Source organism: Pleurodeles waltl, chromosome 1_2 (genome assembly GCF_031143425.1).
Source record: "Pleurodeles waltl isolate 20211129_DDA chromosome 1_2, aPleWal1.hap1.20221129, whole genome shotgun sequence".
NCBI lineage: Eukaryota > Metazoa > Chordata > Amphibia > Caudata > Salamandridae > Pleurodeles > Pleurodeles waltl.
Window position 1 is genome coordinate 1,193,035,655 of NC_090437.1, and position 25,850 is coordinate 1,193,061,504.

General features: G+C 47.1%; 1 protein-coding gene across 2 annotated transcripts in view; it reads right to left on the minus strand.

Moving 5' to 3' along the window:
• The window catches only part of HTT (huntingtin), a 1,416,422-nt gene that overhangs the window by 231,623 nt on the left and 1,158,949 nt on the right, over nt 1-25,850 (minus strand). For both annotated transcript variants that reach the window (XM_069203496.1, XM_069203501.1), the window contains one exon: nt 16,306-16,445. In XM_069203496.1, coding sequence (XP_069059597.1) covers nt 16,306-16,445 — 140 coding nt within the window. The remainder of the gene's footprint in view (nt 1-16,305; nt 16,446-25,850) is intronic.

Below are 25,850 nucleotides of genomic sequence, written 5' to 3' on the forward strand. Positions count from 1 at the left end.
TGTCTGGACTCCACGACAACGCTTGCAGCCTCAGACCACAGGACCCCTCAACCGGAAGTGCTCCTGGACACTGAAACCCAATGTAGGAAAGTACCCTCTTTCTAGCATGGTTATCCCCACTTTTTGCCTGATGTCAGTGTGTTTAGACTGTAATTCACTGGGACCCTGCTAATCAGGACCCCAGTGTTTGTGCTCTCTCCACTAAATGTGGTTGCTGGTAAACATTTTACACCCACAATTGGCATACTGGTGCACCTATGTAAGTCCCTAGTATATGGTACTTAGGTACCCAGGGCATTGGTACACCAGGGGTCCCTCATGGGCTGCAGCATGTACTGTGCCACCCAAGGGAGCCCATGCAAACTGTCTGCAGGCCTGCCATTGTAGCCTGCGTGAAATGGTCCGTGCACCCTTATACAACAAATATAAGACTTGGCTTATATCCTGGTCACTTCACTTAGACACTAAGTCACCCCTCTGATAGGCTCTTCAGCCCAAGAGCAGGGTGCATGTCCCTAAGTGTGAGAGTATCCTTGCCTGAGCATGGTACCCCTCCAAATACTATACCCCATTCCCTGGGCCATCTTAAGGTATGTAGTGGACACTGGTCAACACGAGTGGTCCAACTACATAATAGATTCTCCGAACCCAGGCATGTTTGGTATGAAACATGTTGGAATCATGCAACTACACTGATTCCAGTGCTAGTTGTAAGATCCTCTGTACTCAGGGGTTCCTTAGGGGATCCCCCAGTTCTGCCTGTGCAGCCTAACGAGGTCTGGCTGCCAGCCCACGCTGCTGCCAACTCCAGACACTGTTCTGCCCTCCTGCTGGTGAGCCTGGTTCAAGCAGACGAAGGCAGAACAAAAGATTTCCAGCAAGGGAGAGGTGTGACCACCTCTCCCTGTGTATTAGGTGTCTTAGGCTTGGGGTGGCCTCTGACGCCATCAGACTACTTTGAAGGGCACATTTGATGCTCTCTCTGCATAATCCGGTTTGCACCAGTTCAGGAATCCCCAGCTCTCGCTCCGGCAAAAAAGTGCACAAAGGATAGATGAGTGACCAGCCCTTATCCAGTTCCTTCCCTACGGAGGTGCAAAGAGCTCTGCCAGGTGGCCACTTGTTTCTGCCATCTTGAAAACAAGATGGGCAGAGGCCCTCCGGGAGCATCTGACTGGTTAGGCCAGGTAGATGATAGGTGGATCACTTCAGAGAGTGACCAACCCCTTTTAGGCCTCAGCCCCCAGCACCAGTGTTCTTTCCCTAAAACTGTACCTTTGTTCCCACAATTGGCACAGCCCTGGCACACAGTTAAGTCCCTTGTAAAAGGTACCCTTCAATGTCTTGTTGACTTTCTCAACAAGTCCACTGGTTTGTGAATGGTATGCTGTGGTGAGTGTATAAGTCACCTCAAACTCATTCCACATGATTTCAGGTAAGCTGACATGAAGTTTGTACCTCTGTCAGAAACCACCTCCTTAGGGAAACCCACTTGGTAAAAATACCAATTAGGGCTTTGGCTACTGCAGGGGCAGTAGTTGACCTAGGGGGAATTGCTTTGGGATATCTGGTAGCATGACCCACTACTAACAGTATGTACTGATTACCTGAGGCTGTGGGAGGTTCAAGTGGACCCACAATGTCCACACCAACCCTCTCAAAGGGTCCCCCACCACTGGAAGTGGGATGAGAGGGACCTTTGGATGGCCACCTGTCTTACCACTGGCTTGACAGGTGACACAGGAGCTACAAAATGCCCTCACTTTCTGGGACATGTTGGGCCAATAGAAATGGTTCACAAGTCGGTCCCATGTTAGGGGGATGTCATGGGCCAAAGTGAGGATAAACTCTCTAAACTCCTGAGGCACTACCACTCTTCTAGTGGCACCAGGTTTGGTATCTCTGGCCTCAGTGTAAATGAGTCCATCCTCCCAATAGACCCTGTGGGAGCCACTGACATCTCACTTGTCCTGTTCAGCAGCTTGCTGTCTCGGGCCTTCAAGAGTGGGACAAGTCTTTTGTCCATGGCACAGCTGTTCCCTGGTGGGTCCCCCTGGGCCCAAGAGCTCTACCTGATAAGGCTCCAGCTCCACTGACTCTGTTACCTCAGGGGATAAGACATATTCCTGAGAAGAGAGGTCTTGCTTCTTTTGCTGTTCAGAGGCTGGTCCCCCAGTCCTCTTACCTTTTCTCTTGGAAGGTTGGGCCATCATTCCAGGCTCCAACACTTCTTTTTCACCCTGTGCTCTGATTTTTACAAACACCAGTTCGGGGATACTCAGCATGGCTGCATGGGTTTTGAGCTCTACCTCAGCCCATGCTGAGGGCTCCACATCATTCCCTAGCAAACACTCCACTGGAATTGCAGAGGGGACTACCACCTGTTTCAGGCCAGTGACCCCCCTCTCCATTCTAAAGTTACCATTGCCATGGGATGGACTTTAGTTTAATTGTCAGCATTGGTGACTGGATATGTCTGTCCAGCCAGATACTGTCCTGGGGAAACCAGTTTGTCTGTCACCTTGGTGATACTGGCACCTCTATCCCTCAGGGCTTCTACCTTATTCTCATTTATCAAGAGCTGCTGCTTGTATTTTTGCATGTTAGGCGACCAGGCAGCTAGTGTGGCTGAATCCACCCCACCCTCTGGGACTAAAGTAGCTTCAGTGTGAACCCTGATTTACTCTGGGCACACTGTTGATCCCACCTGGATATGGGCTATTCTAGTGCTAACTGGAGTAGTAGTTGTGGGACTTTTCTTGGGACAGGCCTTGTCTTCAGTTTGGTGTCCATGCTGTCTACAGTTGTGACACCAGGCCTTCTTGGGATCAACGTTTTTACCCTTATACCTATTTGTGGGCTGTGAAGAGGCTCGCAGCCCACCCTCCCTGAGCAGGTTTTTGGGGCCCTTGTGAAGACTCTTTGTTTTTGTCCTTGGATGTCTCACCACCCTTCTCCTCGGGAGGCTTTGTGACCCCTTTCTTTTGATCACCCCTGTGGAAGTCTTGGTCACCCTTGTACTGACCCAGTGGTCTGCCTTCTTTCCCAATTCTTGGGGAAAAACTGGACTTAGGTCTACCAGATGTTGATGCAGTTTGTCACTGAAGCAATTACTTACCAGATGTACTTTCATAAATAAACTATACAGCCCATCATAATCACTAACACCACTGGCAGTTATCCAACCATCTAGTGTTTTGACTGAGAAGTCAACAAAATCAACCCAGGTCTGGCTCGTGTTTTTGTGAGCCCCCCTGAACCTAATCCTGTACTCCTCAATTGAGAATCCAAAGCCCTCAATCAGGGTAGCCTTCATGAGGTCATAGGATTCTGTATCCTTACCAGAGAGTGTGAGGAGTCTATCCCTAACACATTCCAGTGAACATTTCCCAAAGGAGAGCTCCCCAGTGAGATCTGCTTACTTTTCTGGTTGCACAAGCCCTCTCAAAAGCTGTGGAGCATTTGGTGATGTCACCACCTTCTTCATAGTTAGTTACAATCTCTTTGGGGATTTTTAGGATGTCAGTATTCTCTCTGGCCCCATTTAAGTTGCTGCCACCATTTATGGGTGTTAAACCCATTTCTTTTCTTTCCCTTTCTATAGCTAGGAGCTGCTTCTCCAAAGCTAATCTATTGGCCATCCTTGCTAAAAGGATGTTCTCTTCATTGAGGCTGCCCTCAATGCTTACAGAGGTACTGGATCCCCCTATGGAAGAACCAGGCTCTCTATTATTTGTGGAGACAGGGTTTTTATCTTTTTTGTCTTACAGAGAGACCTTAACGCTGACATCCCTAGATGCAGGTAAGGGGTGAGGTTGAGTTCCATCACCATCTCATCTGTGTGACTCATTATGACTCCAAAAGTTGAGGTTACTTTTTAAGAAACTAAAAACTACTTCTAGAACTTAAATCCTAACTTTTACAAACTTTTAAACTTAAAAAGAGATGCTAACAGGGACTTACACAAGGCCCTAGCAGGACGTTTAAAAAATCAGAAAAATAGTTTTAAAAAAATCAGTTTCTAATGACAATTTCTGGAATTTTGTCATGTGATCAGGTATTGGCTGTGTAGTCCAGCAAATGCAAAGTCTTAGACCCCCACTGCTGATCCACCAATGTAGGAAGTTGGGTCTGTATATACTATCTCAAAGTGAGAGACAGTGTGCACAGAGTCCATGGGTTCCCCTTAGAGGTTGATAGTGGCAAAAATAGATAATAGTAATGTTCTATTTGTGGTAGTGTGGTCGAGCAATAGGCTTATCAGAGGGTAGTGTTAAGCATTTGTTGTACACACACAGGCAATGAATGAGAACACACTCAAAGACTTAACTCCAGGCAAATAGGTTTTTATATAGAAAAATATTATTTTATTAATTTATTTTGGAACCACAAGATTCAGAATTCAAGTAAATACATAAATTGTAAGGTACTTGGCATAGGTAAATATGGCACTTTGAATTAAAACAGTAATATACACAGTTTGGTAAAAAATGGCCAAAAGCTATTTTAATAGTGGACACTGCAAAAATCAACTGTTCCTGGGGGAGGTAAGTACAAGTTAGTTTAGCAAGTAAGTAAGGCACTTACAAGTTCAGTCTCCGGGGCATAGGCAGCCCACCTTTGGGGGTTCAAGTCAACCCCAAACACCCAGCACCAGCAACACAGGGCCGTTCAGGTGCAGAGGTCAAAGAGGGGGCCAAATAACATAGGCGCCTATGGAGACTAGGGGTGCTCCGGTTCCAGTCTGCTAGCAGGTAAGTCCCTGCGTCCTCAGGGAGCAGACGGGGGGGGGGGGCACAAACAGGCACACAAAATACACACTCAGCGGCACAGGGGCAGCCGGGTGCAGTGTGAAAAGTAGGTGTTGGGTTTTAGATAGGAATCAATGAAGAGACCTGAGGGTCACTCTGGTGATGCAAGCAGGGCACAGGGGGGCTTCTCGGGCCAGCCACCGACCGGGCAACGATGAGGGCCGCCTGATGGTCACTCCTGCACCGGTAGTTGGTTTCTCTTGGGCCTGGGGGCTGCGGGTGCAGTGCTTCTTCCAGGCGTCGGTTTCTTTGTTACCAGGCAGTTGCGGTCAGGGGGATCCTCTGAATTCTCACTGCACGCGTCACAGTGGGGGTGCAGGGAGGTCGTTGCAGGGTGTCCACGTCGTTGGAGTTGCCTAGGGGTCCTCTCTGCAATGTTGGGTCTTCTGGACATGAGCCGGGGGCATCGGGTGCAGAGTGTTGGGGACTCACGCTTCCGGAGTGAGGCTGGAGTCCTTTTAAAGTTGGTTTCTTCTTGGTTGTTTGGACAGAGCAGCTGTCCTCAGGAGTTTCTCTGTCCTTTGGGTTGCAAGGCAGTCCTCAGTTGGCAGAGGTCGCTGGTCCCGCTAGATGTGTCGCTGTTGCAGATTCTTTGAGTCTGGAGACAGACCGGTAAGGCTGGGGCCAAGTCAGTTGGCTCCGTTGTCTCTGCAGGGCTTTCCGTATACCATAAGGTATGGGAATATTGGCTCAAGAGGCATGTGGTGTGTAGGAGGCTGGCTCATTTTATGGTGTGGCACCCTATACAGAGTCCAGGGAACCCTTAGTGATAGTGTTTTGGGGCCAAGATAACCAAAGCTCTCTAGGGTTAGCTGTGGAGAGCAGCTCAGGCTTATCAGAGAGGTGTGTAAAGCATTTGAAATAACACAATAGTGTACAGGGTTTACCCTTAGAGGGTGAAGGTGGCAACAATAGATAATACTAATGCTCTATTTGTGGTAGTGTGGTCTAGCAGTAGGCTTATCAGAGGGTGGTGTTAGGCATTTGTTGTACACACACAGGCAATAAATGAGAACACACACTCAAAGATTTTACTCCAGACCAATAGGTTTTTATAGAAAAATATTATTTTCTTTATTTTAGAACCACAAGATTCACAATTCAATACATAAATTGTAAGGTACTTGGCATAGCTAAATATGGAACTTTGAATTAAAAAAGTAATGTACACAGTTTGGTAAAAAATGGCAATAAGCTATTTTAAAAGTGGATACTGCAAAAATCAACAGTTTCTGGGGGAGGTAAGTACAAGTTAGTTTAGCAGGTAAGTAAGGCACTTACAAATTCAGTGTCCGGGGCATAGGCAGTACACTGTTGGGGGTTCAAGTCAACCCCAAACACCGAGCACCAGCAACACAGGGCCAGTCAGGTGCAGAGGTCAAAGAGGGCCCAAATAACACAGGCGCCTATGGAGACTAGGGGTGCTCTGGTTCCAGTCTGCTAGCAGGTAAGTACCTGAGTTCTCGGGGAGCAGACCAGGGGGGTTTTGTAGAGCACTTGGGGGGGGGGGGGGGGGGTCACAAACAGGCACACAAAATACACACACAGCGGCACAGGGGCGGTTGGGTGCAGTGTGCAAAGTAGGTGTCGGGTTTGAGATAGGAATCAATGGAGAGACCCGGGGGTCACTCTGGTGATGCAAGCAGGGCACAGGGGGGCTTCTCGGGCCAGCCGCCCACTGGGCAACGATGAGGGCAGCCTGCTGGTCACTCCTGCACCGGTAGTTGGTTTCTCTCGGGCCTGGGGGCTGAGGGTGCAGTGCTTCTTCCAGGCGTCGGGTTCTTTGTAACCGGGCAGTTGCGGTCAGGGGAAGCCTCTGGATTCTCTCTGCAGGCGTCGCTGTGGGGGTGCAGGGAGGTCGTCTCAGGGTGTCCATGTCATGTAGTTGGAGTCGCCTAGGGGTCCTCTCAGCAGTGTAAGTTCTTCTGGACACGAGCCGGGGTAGTCGGGGGAAGAGTGTTGGGGACTCACACTTCGGGAGTGAGGCTGGAGTCCCTTTAAAGTTGGTTTCTTCTTGGTTGTTTGGACAGAGCCGCTCTCCTCAGGAGTTTCTTAGTCCTTTGGGTTGCAGGAAAGTCCTCTAAATCGGCAGAGGTCGCTGGTCCCCCTGGATGTGTCGCTGTTGCAGGTTCTTTGAGTCTGGAGACAGGCCGGTAGGGCTGGGGCCAAGTCAGTTGTTGTCTCCGTCGTCTCTGCAGGGCTTTCAGGTCATCAGCCCTTCTTGTTTCAGGTTGTCAGAAATCTGATTTCCTGGCTCCAGGGTCGCCCCTAAATTCTCAATTTAGGGGTGTGTTTAGGGCTGGAGGGCAGTAGCCAATGGCTACTGTCCCTGAGGGTGGCTACACCCTTCTTGTGCCTCCTCCCTGTGGGGATGTGGGCACATCCCTAATCCTACTGGGGAAATCCTCCAAAGCAAGGTGGAGGATTTTCTAAGGCAGGGGTCACCTCAGCTCAGGACACCTTAGGGGCTGCCCTGGCTGCTGGGTGACTCCTCCTTGTTTTTCTCATTATCTCCTCCGGACTTGCTGCCAAAAACGGGGGCTGTGTCCGGTGGGCGGGCATCTCCACTAGCTGGAGCCTCTGAGGCTCACCGCCAGGTATTACAGTTCCTGCAGGGGGAGGTGTGAAGCACCTCCACCCAGTACAGGCTTTGTTCCTGGTCACAGAGTGCACAAAGGCACTCACCCCATGTGGCCAGAAACCCGCCTAGATGTGGCAGGCTGGCAGAAACTGGTCAGCCTAGCACTAGCAGTTGGGCTGGTGTACAGGGGGCATATCTATGATGCCCTCTGTGTGCATTTCTCAATAAATCCCACACTGGCATCAGTGTGGATCTATTGTGCTGAAAAGTTTGATAGCAAACATCCCAGTATTCAGTGTAGCCATCATGGAACTGTGGAGTTCTTGTTTGACAAACTCCCAGACAATATGCTCTTTAAGGCTACCCTGCACTTACAATGTCTAAGAATTGGCTTTGACACTGTAGGGGCATAGTGCTCATGCAGCTATGCCCTCACCTGTGGTATTGTGCACCCTGCCTTAGGGCTTACCTATGCCACAGGCAGTGGGTTGTGGGCATGGCACTCTGAGGTGAGTGCCATGTCGACTTAGTTTTTTTCTCCCCACCAGCACACACAAGCTGTGAGGCAGTGTGCATGTGCTGAGTGAGGGGTCCCCAGGGTGGCATAATACACACTGCAGCCCTTAGAGACCTTCCCTGGCCACAGGGCCCTTGGTACTAGGGATACCATTTTCAAGGGACTTATCTGTGTGCCAGGGCTGTGCCAATTGTGGAGACAAAGGTACAGTTTAGGGAAAGAACACTGGTGCTGGGGCCTGGTTAGCAGGGTCCGAGCACACTTTCAATCATAACTAGCATCAACAAAAGGCAAAAAGTTAGGGGGGTAACCATGCCAACAGTGGCATTTCCCTAAAAATAGTCAGACAGTGATGTTAACACTAGAAAGCCCCAAACTAAGTGTGACATGTTACAAAAAGAATGCATTCTTTTTTATAACACTAGTACTATTCGAACTTTGGTATTTCTCCATTCGGAGATATTGACACACAACAAATATACTCAGTAACAAGCAGGAAAAGCCTATCAATACATAGGGACCTATGGGGTGGGGGGAGTCAAACCATGTACTAAGAAAGTGGAATAAGAATGGAGGATGCCAAGCAAGGTAAGTGCGTTAGGATCCCAGGGGCTGGGGGAGTGCAGAAATACCCTAGGTAAGTAGTAGAAATCCCCCAGGCACCAGTGTGCAGAGGTGTTATCTAGCCGGGTGTCACACAGACTAACACAGGACTGTCACAGTTGCAATTTTTAGGATTCAGGACCCTTCCCAGAGGACCCCAAGGAAACCAGGTGGCACAAGGAAGGTTCAAAATGTGTCCCCATCTGTGGATACCCAGGAAAGTGGAGTACCTACACACCAGGGAGGCCGAGTGCATAGGGATGAAGTGACGCTGGAAACCTTTGTTTGTGTCAATGGGGACTTCGGTTGCCCAGCTGCTGTCGCGACCCGTGTAACAGGTTGCTGGAACCCAAAGGTGGATTCCGGACAAGAAGAACCTGAAAATGAAGGGGACAGAGTCCAGACCACTCAGAGATGTCCAGGAGGTGCAGGTAGGCAATGCTCACCCTTCTTGGGGAGAAGTTCCTGCAAGACAAGTGATGGAAGGAGCACAGCTGTGGAGTCCAGGTGATGCAGGAAGATCCTTGAGGTCACCCACGAGCTGTCCCATGCCGGTTGCCAGATTGCAGAGGCGTCAGTGGTCAGCAGAACCACCAGCAAACCTTGGCAAAAACAGGAAGTAGCTTCAAGGTAGTTTGCAGGATTTGGTGGACCAGCACGTCCAAATGACTCAATCCTTTGAAGGGAGTCATAGCCGGCCCTCAGCACAGCAGGAGAGCCAGAGGGACCCACTGGTAGCAGGCACAGGGAGCCACAGGGAGGCCTCAGCAGCACAACAAAAAAGGAGTCCCATACCGCAGGAGTTGCAGAGAGGTCGCTGTTCCTGGAGCTGCAGAGCGCTGGAGGCTGGAGCTTCTTGGAACCTGAAAACATTCAGGAGGAAGAGCCGCCAATCCTTGGTAACAGAAACAAACGCGGTGCACAGAGGTTCCGTTCCAGTGGCTACAGCAAAGGCCCACGGTCTCCGAAATTGAACAGACAAGTTGGACCTGAAAAGGGCCACAGAACCACCACCTGTGTTGCAGAGCCTTTTTGATGTTCGTGGGACAGAAGGATCCACCAGCCGGTCGTTGTCATCGAGTTGCCTGCAAACGCAGAGGAGTGACTTCTTCATTCCAAGAGTCCTTGCACGGATGTTGCAGAATTCATGCAGGAGCTGGAGAAACAATGTTGCAGTGGGAGACCTCACACTGGATAGTCTTGTTTCAGTTCCTAAGGTAGACCAGCAGCAGTTCTGGGAGCTAGGCTGTAGAAATGTCTTGCACAGAGTACTTTGTCAAGTCTTGCTTGATGAAGCTAGGGTCCCACCCTCAGGGGAGGTCTTAAGTAACCCAGAAAGAGGGTTGGACACTGTCTGCGGTCACCCACCTATCAAAGGGAGTCAGGGATGTCACTTAGCTGGCCTAACCAGTCAGACACTCCCTGGGGCCTCTGCCAATCTTGTTTCCAAGATGGCAGAAACAAGCAGCAACCTGGCAGAGCTCTTTGCACCTTGTTAGGGGAGGAGCCGGAGAGGGTGGTGGTCACTCCACTGTCCTTCGTGCAGTTTTGTGCCAGAGCAGGAACCAAGGGTTGCTGTACTGGTGCACCAAATATGCCCGTCAAAGCAGTCTGGTGGCGTTCAGAGGCCACCCCACCCCAGCCCAGTGATACCCATTGTTCTTTTGCTCACCATGCCACCCCAGTTTAGACCCAGCCATATGCAAATCAGACCAGGCCTGGCAGTTCGGGCTGGACTGTTCCCATGGGGAACAGGGTCAAGACTGATTTGCATATGGCTGGGTCCAAACTTGGGTGGCATGGAGAGCAAAAGAATAATGCCTTAAACCCAGATCTTTGACTGGGGGTGAGTGTTTGAAAAGTTTCAGCACTCCGTCCATCATCCTTTTGTGTTGCTATAGCCACACTAAGTGGTAAGGGTATGCTCAGACGTGGTCCCGTGCTCACTGTGCCACTGGATTCAACCTAGCCTGACTGATGAAGGGTGAAATCCTGAAACTGGTCCCAGGATGCTTGTTACCTGTTCAGGGAGGACCTAGTATGGCAATAAGGGCTGGACTGTTCCCATGGGGAACAGGGTCAAGACTGATTTGCATATGGCTGGGTCCAAACTGGGGTGGCATGGTGAGGAAAAGAACGATGGATTAAACCCAGATCTGTGACTGGTGATGAGTGTTTGAAAGGTTTCAGCACTCCATCATCATACTTTTGTGACTATCAGATACTCCTGGTTCTGATGCGCTAAATCACTAGCCATCCTGCTGGAAGTGTGATCACCTTCCTTCCGGGCAGGCTTTGTTTCTGGCAGCTGACAGCGCAGGCGCTCACCTCGAGTGGGTCAGAAACTCGTCTGTGGTGGCAGGCTGGTCAAGACCTGTCAGCACACTAGAGGACTAGTCCATTTCAGGAGGAACCTCTAAGGTGCACTGTGGGTGCACATCAGAATAAATCAAACACTGGCATCAGTCTGAGTGAGCTAAAAGTGGGGGTGCCCATGTCTAAAAGGGCCACCTTCCTACAATCAGTAACCTGAACCATGTCTATGTTGGCTCTCGCCTCTGTGTAGTATAGTTTCTGGTAGGAAAAGGGCAGATCAAGAACTGGTCTACACAGATCATCTATCACACATACCACATGCTTGCTGGAGGAGGTTTATTTTGTCCTTGAGACAAGTAGCCCCAAACCCTTCCAACACAAACCCTTTGGCTGCCAGTTTACAAAGAAAGAAAGTGTATGTGTCCATATGTTAATGCTGTTTTAACTTGTATTTATGGTTTGTTAATGCAAAGCCTTTATGATTCGGATAAGCGCTCTAAATAAACGTGATAAGTTCACACTATACTACTGACAGTGGTTCCAGTAAAAAAGTGTATACATACACATTTGAAATGTTTAACTATATGAGTCTACGTATAATTCTCCCAGAATGCTCTCTGATTAGATGCAAATATTTGCAGAAGCTTGCAAAAATGCAAGTAGGAAAAAAATGTTTTGCTAAATTACTGTGAAATTTTAGGTGTTATTTCTTTGAAGCATCATTTAGTAAAATGTATTGATGCATGCTAGTATTTTCCAAAAATATTCCTATGGAAAATCAGTGTAACCATGTTCAATGGGATTATGGGAAACATGAAAATAAACAAGCACTCGCAAAACCAAACCGATTTGACATTGGTGGTCTGTCTTCTGGTTTTGACAATGCATGTCTTGTTTTGACATGGCTTTTGTAACTGTTGTGTCGCCATTGTAACAAACATTGGCAAAATAATAATAATAATAATTTGGTCTCAAAAAGCACACATTGCCATTGTAGTTCCTGCACTCCTTGTGGAAGAGCAGCATGCTATCACTCACAGTAAAGACAGATAGATGGAGATAGATGGATAGAGAGAGAAATAGAATTTTAATAAAAACAAAATGTCTTTGTTAATGGCAGACCTAATTATGGGCCTAATTCTTAAAGAATATCACAAAAGAGCACCCATGGTGTCTCTGCATTAGTGGCTTTCATGAATTTACAAGAATGTATAGAAGCAGACCAGTATATCGTACTCCTAGAACTGTATGCATGTGTAGATTTGCTCATGCGAAAATCTATTGTGTGCGCTTACAAGTTTACTATTCCTCCAACCACTTTTTTTCCTAACCCTGTAAGAATGTTTATTTCTGCCTCTATCAGCAGTAAATTTCCAACCTCTCTCAGTATGGAAAAAGTTTAGAGCAGAGCTGGTGAAAATCCTTAAAACATGCAAGTTAGTAGGTTTGCACAGACTCAAACACATTCCAGCCCTGGAACTATTGCTTACTGCTTCCTTCAGCCCCAGTATGTAGATCTGCAGAAAGGTGACAAAATAAGGAAAGTGATATATTAGGACTTGACGATGCTAGTATTCAAGCTGTACTATAGTATTATCCCTGGCATAATCAGAGAGGCTATTATCAGAGCTCTTACATAATGGGGTTGCTGCCATAATTTGTTCCTGCACTACATGGCGCCAAAAGGACAAGTAGATTTATTGTACAGGACATGTAGATTTTTGAAGCAACCTGACCCGTGGAAAAGTAGATATTTTGTTAAATTCCACACCCCTGCTTATCTAGGAGACGTGCAACGCTTATGCAATACCACTATAGTCACAGCACTTACAACACATGAAAGAACCACAGAGTGTTACAAAAATAAAGGTACTTTATTTTAGTGACACAATTACTAAAATATTATATAGGCAATACCCCAAATGGAGGTAAGTAAAACCCACTATTATATGTACAGTAGCAGTTAGGAATTAGCATAGGATGCAATAGAAAACAGTGAAAGCAATAGAAAATACAGGAGGCCTGGTGGGACCAAACCATATACTAAGAAAGTGGAATGCGAAAGTTGGGCCTCCACCCAAGGAAGTAGAATTGGTAAAGGGGAGCTGGAGGAACTAGGAAATCCACAAGATAAGTACCAGAGTGCCCCCCCCAGTGACCAGGAGAAAAGAGGTATGTAACTGGTTCTCCTCATATCCATCAAAAAGAACGTCCGAGAAGGATATTGCAATACCCAGACAAGACTGCAAGAAACCAAAGGTAGATCCTGGAAAAGGAAGACCTGGAAAAGAAGAGGACCAAGTCCAGTTCACGTTGGAATAACTGGTGGTGGCAGGAGCCACTACCCACCCATCTGTGGATGCAGGACTAGGTCGACAGTGGATGAAGACAGTCTGTAGTGCAGCACTGGTGCAGCTGAAGCGTTCCTGGGGTGATGCAGTCGACGTCCCATGCCGGAAGAAGGATTGCAGTCGGTCAGTGTTCAGGAAAAGCCAACAACAAGCCTTGGCAAAAACAAATGTCATGGATGAAGGAAAGTGGAGCTGCCGGGTGACCCTCAGCAGTGAGTAGAGTCACAGGAAGAGTTGGTAGCCCCCACAGACAGCAAGCACAGGAGTTGAGGTGAGGCAAATGGAACACACCTAAAAAGGAGACCCACGTCGCAGGAAAAGCACACAGAGGGCTGTGCATCGCAGGGAAGAGTGCTGGGGCTACATGGAGCCTGAAGATCCCTTGGAGGAGATGCCAACAAGCCTTGGTAGCTGCAAGAGACGCCGTGCACAGGGGTACTGTCCTGTGTGGAGTGGCAAGGGCTTACCGTCTCCCAAGCTGGACAGCTGGTAGAGAGGAATGAGGGGACCACTTCAGACCACCACCCGTAATGCAGGATCCACGCAGCTCTGGAGGAGAGGAGATCCACACAGCCGATCGTCGTTGCAGTTGCTGCCTGTAGATGCAGGGGAGGGACTCCTTCACTCCAAGGAAGATTCCTTCTTGCTTCTTGGTTTAGACTGAAGACGTGCCGCCCTCAGAGGATACACAGCCAGGGAAATGTTGCAGTTGCTGGAAGGAGTCAGAGAAACAATGTTGCAGAGCAAAGTATTCACCGTAGCTGAAGATTATAGGTTCCTGTGGAATCCAGTTGCGGTTCCAGTGGCCAGAAGTCGACGTTAACGTGGCAGATGAGTCCTGCTGGAGTCTTGCACGTCGAACCTGAGGACCCACCCAAGAGGGAGACCCTAAATAGCCCTAAAAAGGGGATTGGTCAACTATCAGGAGGGTCTGCAACGTCACCTGCCCGACCTGGCCATTCATATGCTCCCAGAGGCCTTTGTCCACTGTGGACTCAAGATGGCAGAATAAAGTGGCCACCTGTTCTGCCTTCCTGGGCTTGAGCTGGTCAAGCAGCAGGAGGGCAAAAACCCGTCTGAGGGGTGCAGCGGCGTGGGCTGCCAGGAAAACCCCAGAAAGCTGGTAGAAGCAATGCTGGGGGTCCTCTAAGGAGCTCCCAGAGTGCATGGAATCATACAGCCAATACTAGCAACACTATTGAGGTATCATTCCAACATGTTTGATACCAAGTTACCATTATGTACCTGGACATAGGTAGTGACCTATGTTCAGTTCACACATAAAATGGTGTCACCGCACTCATGAAGTCCCAAAAAATGGAGCTGGAGTTTCGTGGGGGCACTTCTGCACATGCAGGGGTGCCCTCACACATAGGTACCTGCACCCTGCCCTCTGGACTAGGAGGGCCTACCATAGGTGTGAATTACAGTGACCTGGTGTAGTGACTTGAAGTGAAACGGTGCATGCACCTTTTCATGGAGGCTGCAGTGGAAGGTCTGCAAACACATTTTACATGGGCTTCCATGGATGGCATAATACATGCTGCAGCCCATGGCGAAGCCCTGGTGTCCCAATGCCCTGAGTACCATCTACTAGGGACTTATATGGGGGCACCAGTATGCCAAATGTGGGGTGTGTGAAGTCTCAGCAACCAAATTTAGAGGGAGAGAGCACAGTCGCTGGGGTCCTGGTTAGTAGGATCCAAGTGAACACAGTCAAAACATACTGACATCAGGCAAAAAGAGGGGGTAACCATGCCAAAAAGAGGGTACTTTTCTGGATATTTACTCTCAAACTTACTCATTTTGTTTTTGGAAGACTAATACAAGGGGTATTGCCTCTCCTTGAGTATTGCTGATCTAGCCAGTTCTAAAGTGTTGAACAGAATCAAGACAATCTTTCTTCAGTCAGAGAAAAACTAGGCAGACCATAGCTTCCAAATCTTGGATTGCCTTAATGTGCATCTGGCAATAATAGCTGAAAGCATGGGAGTTGTGATCAAAATCCAACCAGGACGTGCAAAGCCAATGGTGATCCGACAAAGACATCAGGGGCCGTATTATACAAAGTGCCCTGGGGGGGGCACACCGGGCATGTGCGCCCACTATGTGCACCCCCAGGGCACACTGGTATTACAGAAGGGCCTAGAGAGGCTTGTGCAACCCCTTTTGTAATAAAGATAGCGCTGGCGCACATGTGGTACCACCGTTATCTCAGGAGGGCATTCCCTCATTTGCAAGGGGTGGTGGCCCCATGCAAATGAGGGAGTCTCTTTAACTCTACACCAGTCATATTATGGATGTGGGTGCAAAGAAGCAGTCAAGAGGTGCCCCCTGATGGACACCCTCTAGAGAGGGGCAAGGGGGTCCTATGGACCCCCAGACAACACCTTGCAGGCTGGTGCAGTCACTCAGTCACAAGGAGCGACTTTGCAGCCGCTTTATATTTCACTTAAATGCGCAGCCCCCAGTGTAGCATAAGTTGGCGGCCGTGGGCAGACAGAAAAAGTATGCCCTATCTGTAATATGGACCCAGGTGTCAAAGTATTCAAGCACTTAAAACTGAAATGTTTGGGGAGCTTTGAATCCAAATGTCAGTGATGCAGAAAATTAAAATTACCACCAGTGGCACATCGTTATGGACAACATATGTCATGTTACATTACATGTCTGTAATGTGGAAGCCATGCTCTGCCATATTATACCTGGGTATACTTCACAAAATGCGCAAAGTAAAGGATAAATTATTAATTTGAAGTATGACTACTAGCAGACAAAGGATGTCCCTTTTGCAAGTCTAGTCATTTTGTCTAGAAAAATAATGTTTGGTTCTGGCTACAACAGTACTGTTCACAAGCAGTATTTAGATGTAAATTAGCTAACATCATGGAAACTAAGAAGTTATTTTCACATAGCTTAACCTGTGGAAGCCTTTCGCAATGAACACATTTTGAAAGCAAGAAATAATGAAGTGGCAAGCAAGACACTTATCTATGGATAGTATTACCAGGTTACCAATATATTTCCACTGTGTGAAACAACAAAAACCATAGTGCACAGAAGGCCCTATGAGACTCATGTTTCCTTGTTCAAATGACTATAAATGTGGTTATAAAACAAACATACCTGTTGTAGCAGCAGACAAAGAAGGAACAGGGTCCCAAGCCTGGTATAAATGGTGAGTTGCAATATTGTCTCTCTTCGACACCATAGCTTGAATTTCTTGTTCCACAATTCCTCTGACAACACTCAACTTCCTGCCGAACCTACAAATACAGAATATGTTCCCATTGCAATTACAACAGATTTTTTTATTTTGTATTACAACTTCCAAAATAAAACAAACTTCCAATTTCACTTAAGAACCAATAACACCCACTGTTAACCATTACTGTATACTTGGTAACTCTCTTTCTAGCTTAGATATCCCACTGCCTCTTTCCCTGACATTCCATAAAGTGTTGTAACAGAAGTCACAAGAAAAAGCCAGAATCGAGAGCTCAAAGTAATTCTTTAGAAACAAAATTGGTACAAATACATCTCACTCAAGCTCAGTGAACAAAATTCTGCATTTATACCTTCAAAGACCTTACATGACTTGTACAGACTGTCAGTCAGATAAGTAGTAACCCGAGGGATTTCAGCTCGAATTGGAAATAAGAAAATTTGATTATTTTTAACATTAATTCAAAATCATCAGAATCTTCAATTCTTGAACATTGAACAGGCCCGCTTAGATGTGTGATCCCAAAACACTTAACAAGACACAATGTTTTGTACAGATCCTCAATAGTTAAAAATGAACTGTATGGGAAGTATTATGTAAACACCTTAAGCTGTTACTATGTCTCTCGATGTAATCAGATGTTGGTGGTGGTAAAACAAACAATCAAAAAAATGTAAGCGCTAGCTGAACGACACACTCAGCAGTGTAGGTCCGAGCCACGTTGGTACAACTTCTTTGGACAAAGACATATCCTATCACAATATGCAAATGATGCACTACTGTACATATTAGCCTCAATCCATGTGTTTCTTTTCCCCCTGGAATCTATGAAAGAATTTCATTTTATTTGGTGAGAAACTGGTAAAGACACATTATGCTTCCACTCCCAGCTCTGACAATCGCTCTCTACCTTCCTTCCTAAAGAAAGGTGTACACTGATCCTCTACAATAGAAGAGAATCATGATTTGTGAGGACTATAAGCCGTGAAGGAGAAAAATATTAGTATTCAATAAGGTTAACAAATCTATGACTATCAGCAGACAATGCCGGATATCTGTTAGGGGTAGGATTTCTCTGGTAAAATTGATTATGTTTTCTATAAGCTATATATAGATTCCAGGTGTGTTGATGGGCATACTGAAGGCTTTAATTTAGAGTATGAATTATCTCCTCACGTTTTGTAGAAATTGGGTTCTAATTAGGATATCAGCACCGATATTATGATTGACATACATAAAAGGTGAGACAGAAACGCCCTGCTGTAAATCCTATGGAGGGTATGGAGGAGGGAGTTCGCTACCAGAGAGATAATCTACTACCTGCAAAAGCGTTTTTTTCTATAAAGTGGGTCTTATGGACTGGAGTAGAAGGAATCAGTCAGGCTCTAATCATATGCAGCAAATAAATTGAAAAATGTGCTGGATTATTGGTGGATGCCGATGCTGGGCATGGGCATCATTTCCTAATATTCTTGAATTGAGGTTGTGAATCAAGCCATTAAAACCCTCACCCACAGGGAAATGCATATCTTGATACTCCAGTCTGTGCTGTGGACTGTGTCTGTACTAAACATGTCCCCAGTCACGGCTAAATTCAATTAAGATTTGGGGATCACAATTATAGACAGAGAATGGAACAGAGTATGTTAACAGAAGAAGTGTGTCATACAATAATAAATGAAAATGACTATACTGTAAATCCTACTGAAGGCTAACATCCCCCATCAGTGGCAAATATAATAAACACCAACACATCAGCAGGATGACCAGGACGCAACATGAATGTGGAATATATCTGGCATAAATGACATGGGCTGCTGTAACAGACACTTTCGGGAATGCATCAGATCACCGTTCCAACTTTCAGGCAGAAAGACTACATAGTTCCCTCAAAACTACTTTTAAAGAGGATGCTGCCAATTAACATGACATGGAAGGGCTTCAGATACATAATAGCAGAAAGATTTGGAAAAAGTGGGACTGGAAGAAAGAATAGCCAAGGAAACAAATTCTCTAAAAGATGTACATTGGATCAATGGGTGAACACCTGGTATGAGGGGGAAGAAATAGATATTGGCCTCCTGTGACTGATCATAACCTTAATGACAAATTTTCTAAATTAACACATTATTTACCTTTGGTAATGCCCTTACTGGAGGATACTCTATCTAACGCCACATTCCTCACCATTTGAATATTCTCTAGGGTTTAGACTGAGTCCATAAATTTTGAATCAGTATCCCTGTGCACTGGTAGGTAGCATTGTGAGGTTCCACAATGAGGTCGTTCCACTCCAGAAGTGACGTACGAAGCCGCATATAAATTCTACCCATATGCGCTGACATCAGTGCTTTCTAGACTGTCTTCACCCCCAGATACAGAGCTTAACAGCAGATTTATCTTGGACAGTGTGCAGGTCTCTATACTTGGGAACTTTTTAGAAGGAAAAAAGTCCAGTTCATAGAATGGCCAGGCAGGAGGGTCAGCGATGAATCTGCGGTTAGATAGTATCCACCAGAAAGAGTGCTACTGAAAGCAAATAAATTACTCTTCTGATGTTTTTCTAACTGCAGATTTCTCACGCTTTGATACCAAAGCACTACCTCCCATTCTGTGGGTCTGGTAACTGGCTCAAACCAAAAGTGCTCCTCTCATCAGACATGGCTGTCCAGACAGTAGTGCTTTGTGAACATGTGGCGCAGCGCCCATGTAGAAGTCTAGCTCCGGTGGGATGAGCGTCAAGCCTTCTGAAGGCTGCTTTATCGCCTGGGCATAACAGGTTACACAATGCAGAGAATGATCAAGTGATCACTACAACGCTCTGCCCATTTATCCAGTGAATACAACAAAAAGCTGATTGCCCACACAATGTTTCCTGGTACAATTAACGTAGAAGCTGAGATTTCTTATGAGATACGGCCAATATACCAATGTACCTTAGAGGGGTGAGGAGGAGCAAAGAATACCAGAAGGATGATGTGTTGTCCTATCTGAAAAAGAGTCACCACTTCTGGGAGAAAGGAGGCTCAGGTTCCCAACACCGGTGTGTCTGCAAAGAATTTGTGTATGACAGGTTGACAGAGAGGGCTCGTAGCTCTCTTGTTTGCTGCACAATGTTATGGCGAGGAGGAAAACTGATTTTACAGTAAGGAGCTGCAAAGGACAGCCATGCAGTGTTATAGCGAGGAGGAAAACAGTTTTTACAGTAAGGAGCAGTAAAGGACAGGAGTGCGGCGGTGCATAGTGAATACACATTAAAACATGAGGACTAAGTTCAATGTACTACTGAGGTATAATGAAAGGTGTGTGCTGTAAACCTTTAAAAAAAATATATCACAACAGGTGATTTGAATAAAGATAGCTGGTCTGCAACCCCCAAAAAAGCGGAAAAAGCTAACAAATATGCCTTGATTGTACCCAAAGCAAGGAGAGGGACAACATGGCTTGAAGTGGGTCAAACTGCTGAGTACTGTACCAACAGCAGATGTGTACAGAGTTCGTGAAGGGAAGCTTGGCTGCCAGAAAGACATCAACAACTTCAGGAGGGAGGTCTAATAGAGTCAACTGTTGCTGCCTAATCTACAAGCATGGAGGAGATGGGAGGGCCGGCTTTCAGGCGGTACGGCAGATACAGCCGCTCCTGGCGCGGAGCAGGGGGGTACTGGGTTTAGAAATAACTTATGGGTTTAGAAATACTTGCTGCAGAGTTCCTTCTGTGTCTATCAGGTTTCAGGTAACAACAACAACGTTAAGATAACTCTGTTGATTAGTTTTCCTGCTAGACAGAGATCAGAGTTTTGTCTAGTGGCAGTTTTGACTCAAAGTAGCACAGAGGGTCAAATATGCTTGTTGCAAAGAACGTGTATTACGGAGATCACAGAACTGTATTTTATGTGGATAGCTCAGTTGGTTACTGCTTTTGCCACAGAGATACTTTTCCTAGTTGGGATTCATAAATTACAATCCTAATAGCAGTGACCTATGAAGTGTCATCAAAGATGCAAACTGCATGGTATAGGTTAGAACCTTAAATTTCCCCAGTCTTTCATTTACCTAATGTTGTTCTGCTTGGATAGAAATACATTTTAATGAATAAATCCAACCTCAACCACTGTGGTACTTTTTAAATCACTTAAAATATACTACTGGTATGGATGATGTGTGATTCCTATTCCTTATAATCTTCATTGCCTTATGTAATATTTCCTAGAGACTAATTTACACAGAAATGATTCATTGTCTCAGTATAATGCGTCTGTGATGTGATGTAAAATGCTGGACACCCTACACTATGAGTAGTGCTATAAAACAAATGAAATGCATGTGAGAGAGGCTTTGGAAAGATGAGGGACACTGTTGGAGGGTGCACTGGGTGCCACCAGGGTTAAAGCCAGTCCTGTGTGCAGGCCTGGGTGTAGAGCCCTGCCTGCTTCTGTGTCAGAAGATCTTCCAAAAGCGGCAGTTTGATTGGAGTACAGATTGTCATGCCTAGGAGTTCGAGGTACCACACTCTCCTTGCTCAATCCGCTACTAGGATGACTTGTGCCAGAATGGTCCTGATTTTTTTTTTTTTTTAGAACTCTGGCAGAAGTAGGGCAGAAAGGTGTACAGGAGTCCTGAGCTCCTCTCCAGTTGGAATACGTCTCTGCGAAAGAGCCAGCTTGAGCACTTCAACGTGCAAAAATGCTGAAACATTCTCTGCAGTGGCAAATAGACCCGGGTTGTTCCCATTTGTAATCCATTAGGCGTTGGTGGCTGAGTTTGTATACCCTAGTGTTTAGAAATCCTGCCAGGTGGACTGCCCCCTGGAAAATCCTCTTGTGATCCAGCTACTTCCAGAAGCACAATGCAGCCTGACACATGGTTAATTACCCCTCCCCACCATGTTTATTGCAGTACCACATGGCGGCGGTATTGTCCATGAACACCTGTACCAATCTTCCTTTGATGAACAGCAGAAAGTCTTTTAACACCAAATTTATGGCCCGCAGTTCCAACAGGTTAATGTGGAGCTGGGCCTCCACCAGAGACCACATGCTGCTAATCTCCACCTCTACCAGACAGCCTCTCCAACAAAGAAGTAATTCATCCATCACCACTGTTAGCTCTGGACGGGGTAAGGACAGAGGTCTCCTGCGGACCCAGTTGTAGTCCTGCAGTCACCACTGCTGGTCTTTCGCATTCTCCCAAAATCTGGCAAAATCAGACAGGTCTCCCTTATGCTATGCTCACCAGTACTTCATGCTCTACTGCAGGGTGCCTATATGCTATCTGGCATGCTTGACTAGCAGGGTGCAGGAGGCCAACAATCCCAGTAACCTCAGAACCATCCTCACTGAGATCCAGGACAGAGGCTGGAACGCAGGGATTATAGCCCGAATGCCAAGGACTCTCCGAGGAAAACGCATAAAACTGCTCTGTCTAGAAAAGCTCCAATGAAAAGAAGCCCTTGCAAAGGAGTCAGTTGTCACTATGGCATATTGATAGTTAACTCTAAAGATGTTACGAAGTTCACCATCAACTGGAGGTGGGTGACGACTGCATGGGACAAGCTTGCCTTCAGTCACAATTCGTTGAGGCAGGGGAAGACTGACATCCCAACCTCCAAAGGTGTGCAAAAACCACTGCTATCACTTTTGTGAACACCAAAGGGGCACTGGTGTGGCCAAAGGGGAGCACTGCAAACTGAAAGTGCTCTTGCCCCACCCTGAACCGCAGATAGCACCAGTCGGCCTGCAGGACGAGGATGTGGAAATAAACATCCTACAGATCCAATGCTACCATGCAGTCTCCACGTTCGAGGGCAGACAAAAGCTGGGCCAAGGTGAGCATCATGAATTTATACTTCTGAAGAAAGGCAATGAGAAGGAGAAGGTCTTAAATTGGATGAAGTGGCTCCTTTGGCCAGAGGGGTATGCACTTCCTGCTGCAAGATGGCGATGGTCCTCCATCTGGGAAATAAATGGAAGGGAAAAGCCCCGATGGAAAACTGCAGGACCCACTTATCCACAGTGATTGCTTGTCACCCTGGAGAAAATGCTGAATCTCACCAAGGGTCTTTCTGGCTGCTGCATGCTGCCAATGCTGTTGACGTTGTCTCTGAAATCCATGGCCTTGGCCAGTAAATGGCTGAGAGGTTTGCTCCACTGGCTGCCTAGGTGGGTGTTGACAGTATTAGAAGTTCCAACCATAACCACGAAAGGGACAAAACTAATGTTGGAACCGTTGTACTGGAGCAAACTTGCCCAAAGTGTGATCCGTGGCCTATTTAAATAGCTCAAGGGACGAGTCCATCAATGAATATTGAATGTCATAGGGGAAAATCATGGACCTCAGGCACAATGCCGGAGCGTCATACTAATTCCATTGCCTGGCCTATGCAGTTTGTAGTATCCAGACCACACATCCTGAATTGCCTATGTGAGGATAGATTGAAAGCTCTAAAGTACAGCAGGTAAAACTTGGGCATGAGTTCCAAAAAGCATGGGAATGACAGCCAAGCAAACATCTGGTACTGACTGAACGTAAGGTAAGGTTGGTAGAGGAAAACATGTGCTTTTCATAAGTTTTCATGTGATCAGATTTACGGTCCAGTGTAATAGTAGGAAACAAATCAGGGTTGACTGGTGATGGATGCCTGAACCACCAAACTTGCCAATTTTAGGTGTTCCATCAGGAGACTGGGACACCTGAGCTGGGCGATACCCCCCAAGCTATCGGTTTGTAAACCGGGGCCCAGAGCATGATTTTGTCCATGCATCGAATAGGGTATATGTCAAGACCTCATTGAAAGGTAGAAGAGACTCTATATTTGTCTGTCCAGGTTAGAGAACCTTCATGACGGCATTGTCCATGGTGGGCAATTGGAGGTCCAGTATTTAGGCCACCTTCCATATCACCACTATGAAGGAGGTGTTGTCGGGGTAAGGGATGGTTGACTAGGCCAGTGGCTGGAGATGTATTCAGGTCATTGGCATCCTGTAGCTCCTTATACCATTTGCGATCTTGATATTGGAGTACTAGTTTATTCCCTTTATCATAATGATCATTGTCCCAATCTGTACCAAGTAGATTGTGGAGGACCTGAGCCCTTCCTTAAGGCAAAGGCAATGTGTAGGAGGCCGATTGGTAGACAGAAGGTTTCAGCCCGCTGGAAGCGGGGCAAGACCTCATCAGAGGTTGAAGCAAGGTTGGTTCAGAGTCAGAGAGCAGCATGGGTTGTGCTCCATTGTCCGGGGTCACCGAGTTGATGCTTGATGGTCTCTTGCAGGTCGTGGTGCCAGAACCGAATTCGGCACTAAAGCCGATGTAGGCCTCATAAAGAGTTCAGAGGTTCCAGCTGGTGCTAATGGCGGACCCGTCATCAGGGTTCTAAGTGGAGGACCTTGTGGTTCCTTGGGGCTCGGAGGGGTGTAAAAGGAAGCTGGTAGCATACAAAACAGACACATCATGGCCCCATAACATTCTTGGATTTGCTATGGCATCACAGATGGACACAGAAATGTGGTGTGCATTAGGACAATATTCAGAACTGGCTTGATCGAGTTTGGCATTGAAACCGAGAAGCATGCTGACATCCTTGTGTGAGAAAAGGCTTTTTTTTTTTTTTACATGGTTAGCCCCCACGTTTTGCCTATATCTGATGTAGCCTAGAAGTTGTAGGTGCCCAGGGTACCTGCTATCCAGGTGCCCTGGGACAGAGCCCTTTCCCTAAACTCTTGTGATGTATTGGCACAATTGGCAACACCTTTAGTTGCCACTGTACGTCCCTAGTAAATGGAACCCTGGTAACCAGGGCATGGGGTACTAAGGGTAGTCCCCTGAGGACAGCAGCACTGATTGTGCCACCCTCTAGGGCCATGCATCCAGATGCACACATTCCTACCATTGTAGGCTGAGTGCTCTGGTGCAATCATAAAACACAATCTCGACATGGACCACTGCCTGTATGCCCTATGCACTATACACTACATGCACTATGGGTAAGACACCCCTCTGGCAGGCCTTCCAGTCCTAAGGTAGGGTGCACTTTACTGTATGTGAGGACACTGCTGCATTAGCAATATGTCCCCACTGTGTCTTTGCCAAACCTGGAACATAGTGAGTGGACAGAGCAGTCATTTTAATACATGTGCTGGATCCGGAACATTACAAGTTTCACAGCTACATGATGGCCACTCTGAACCCTGGGTTGTTTGGTATAAAACAACTCAGAATGATAAATCCAAACTGGTACCAGTGTTGGATTTATTATAAAATGTACCCATGGGCCACCTTAGAGGTGCCCCCTGCAAAAGCTAACTACCCTGGCATGGTTGCTGACTGGTCCTGACCAGCCTGCCACCACCAACCACAAATCTGCACCCCTGGGGTGAGGGCCTCTGCCCTCTGGGATGGAGAACTAAGCCCTTCCACGGTGGAGGTGCTTCAAAGGGCTCACCGCCTTTGAAAATTTACCTCCAAGCCTGCTGTTAGCAGCAGATGGCTGTCCCGGTTGCAAACCTCCACTTCTGGCGGGACCAACGGCAGGAAAATCCAACAAAGGACAGGAGGAATGGCCCTACCTAGCATGCACTACCCCCTAAGGTGTTGCATGCGAGGTGAACTTTCTATGTCATTCTCCCCCATCTTGGATGGAAGGAAACTAGCTAATCAGGTGTAGGAGAGTGACCTCTGCCCAACGAAGTGGTCACTTAGTGGGTATAGCCACCCTAAGGTAGATGACCCATTGGTCACTAGCAGGTTTCCCCTAAAACACCCACTAAATACAGTATTTAGGGGGCATCCCTAGACCAAGAACTTACATTCACTGGACAGAAGAAGACCAGCACCAAGAAGATCTAAAGTCACAAGAACTGTGGACCTGCTGCACAAACAAAATGCGCCAAACCTTGCCCTCTGCACTCAGGACCTGACAATCGCCAATGAGGAGCTGCTGGATAACTGGAAAAACTCTAAAGAACCTCAGAAGACCTCCAGGCTTCGCAAATTGCCAGATAACTCCCTCCAGAGTGGATGTACCACTCTAAATCCACAAGGAACCAACAGGTCAGTGAGGTCCACTTCACTGACTGGATGCTAAATCCAGAACCGGACACCACAGCCAGACCAAACGTCACACCAAAGACCGCGAGGACAAACCCTGCCAGTGTGCCACGTTTGGTGGCACTGAGCCCTCCAGAGGCTGAACCACACTAATGGGTATTAGTCACCTAGCTTGGGACATCCCGAAAAACAGCCAACCCGGGACTGTAAAAGGATCAGGAGGAAGCCCCAGTTGAGGTACTTCAGACACAACCTGGAACTCCTGCCAGAGTGCCCCCGTTGTCCTGCAATCGACCCTTAAACTGACTTACCTCTTGCTTCTGATGTCATACTTGCACACATCCCCTGGCTCACTGATTCGCTGTTTACCTGGCCGCCCTTTGCTTTGCGCCAAAGATCC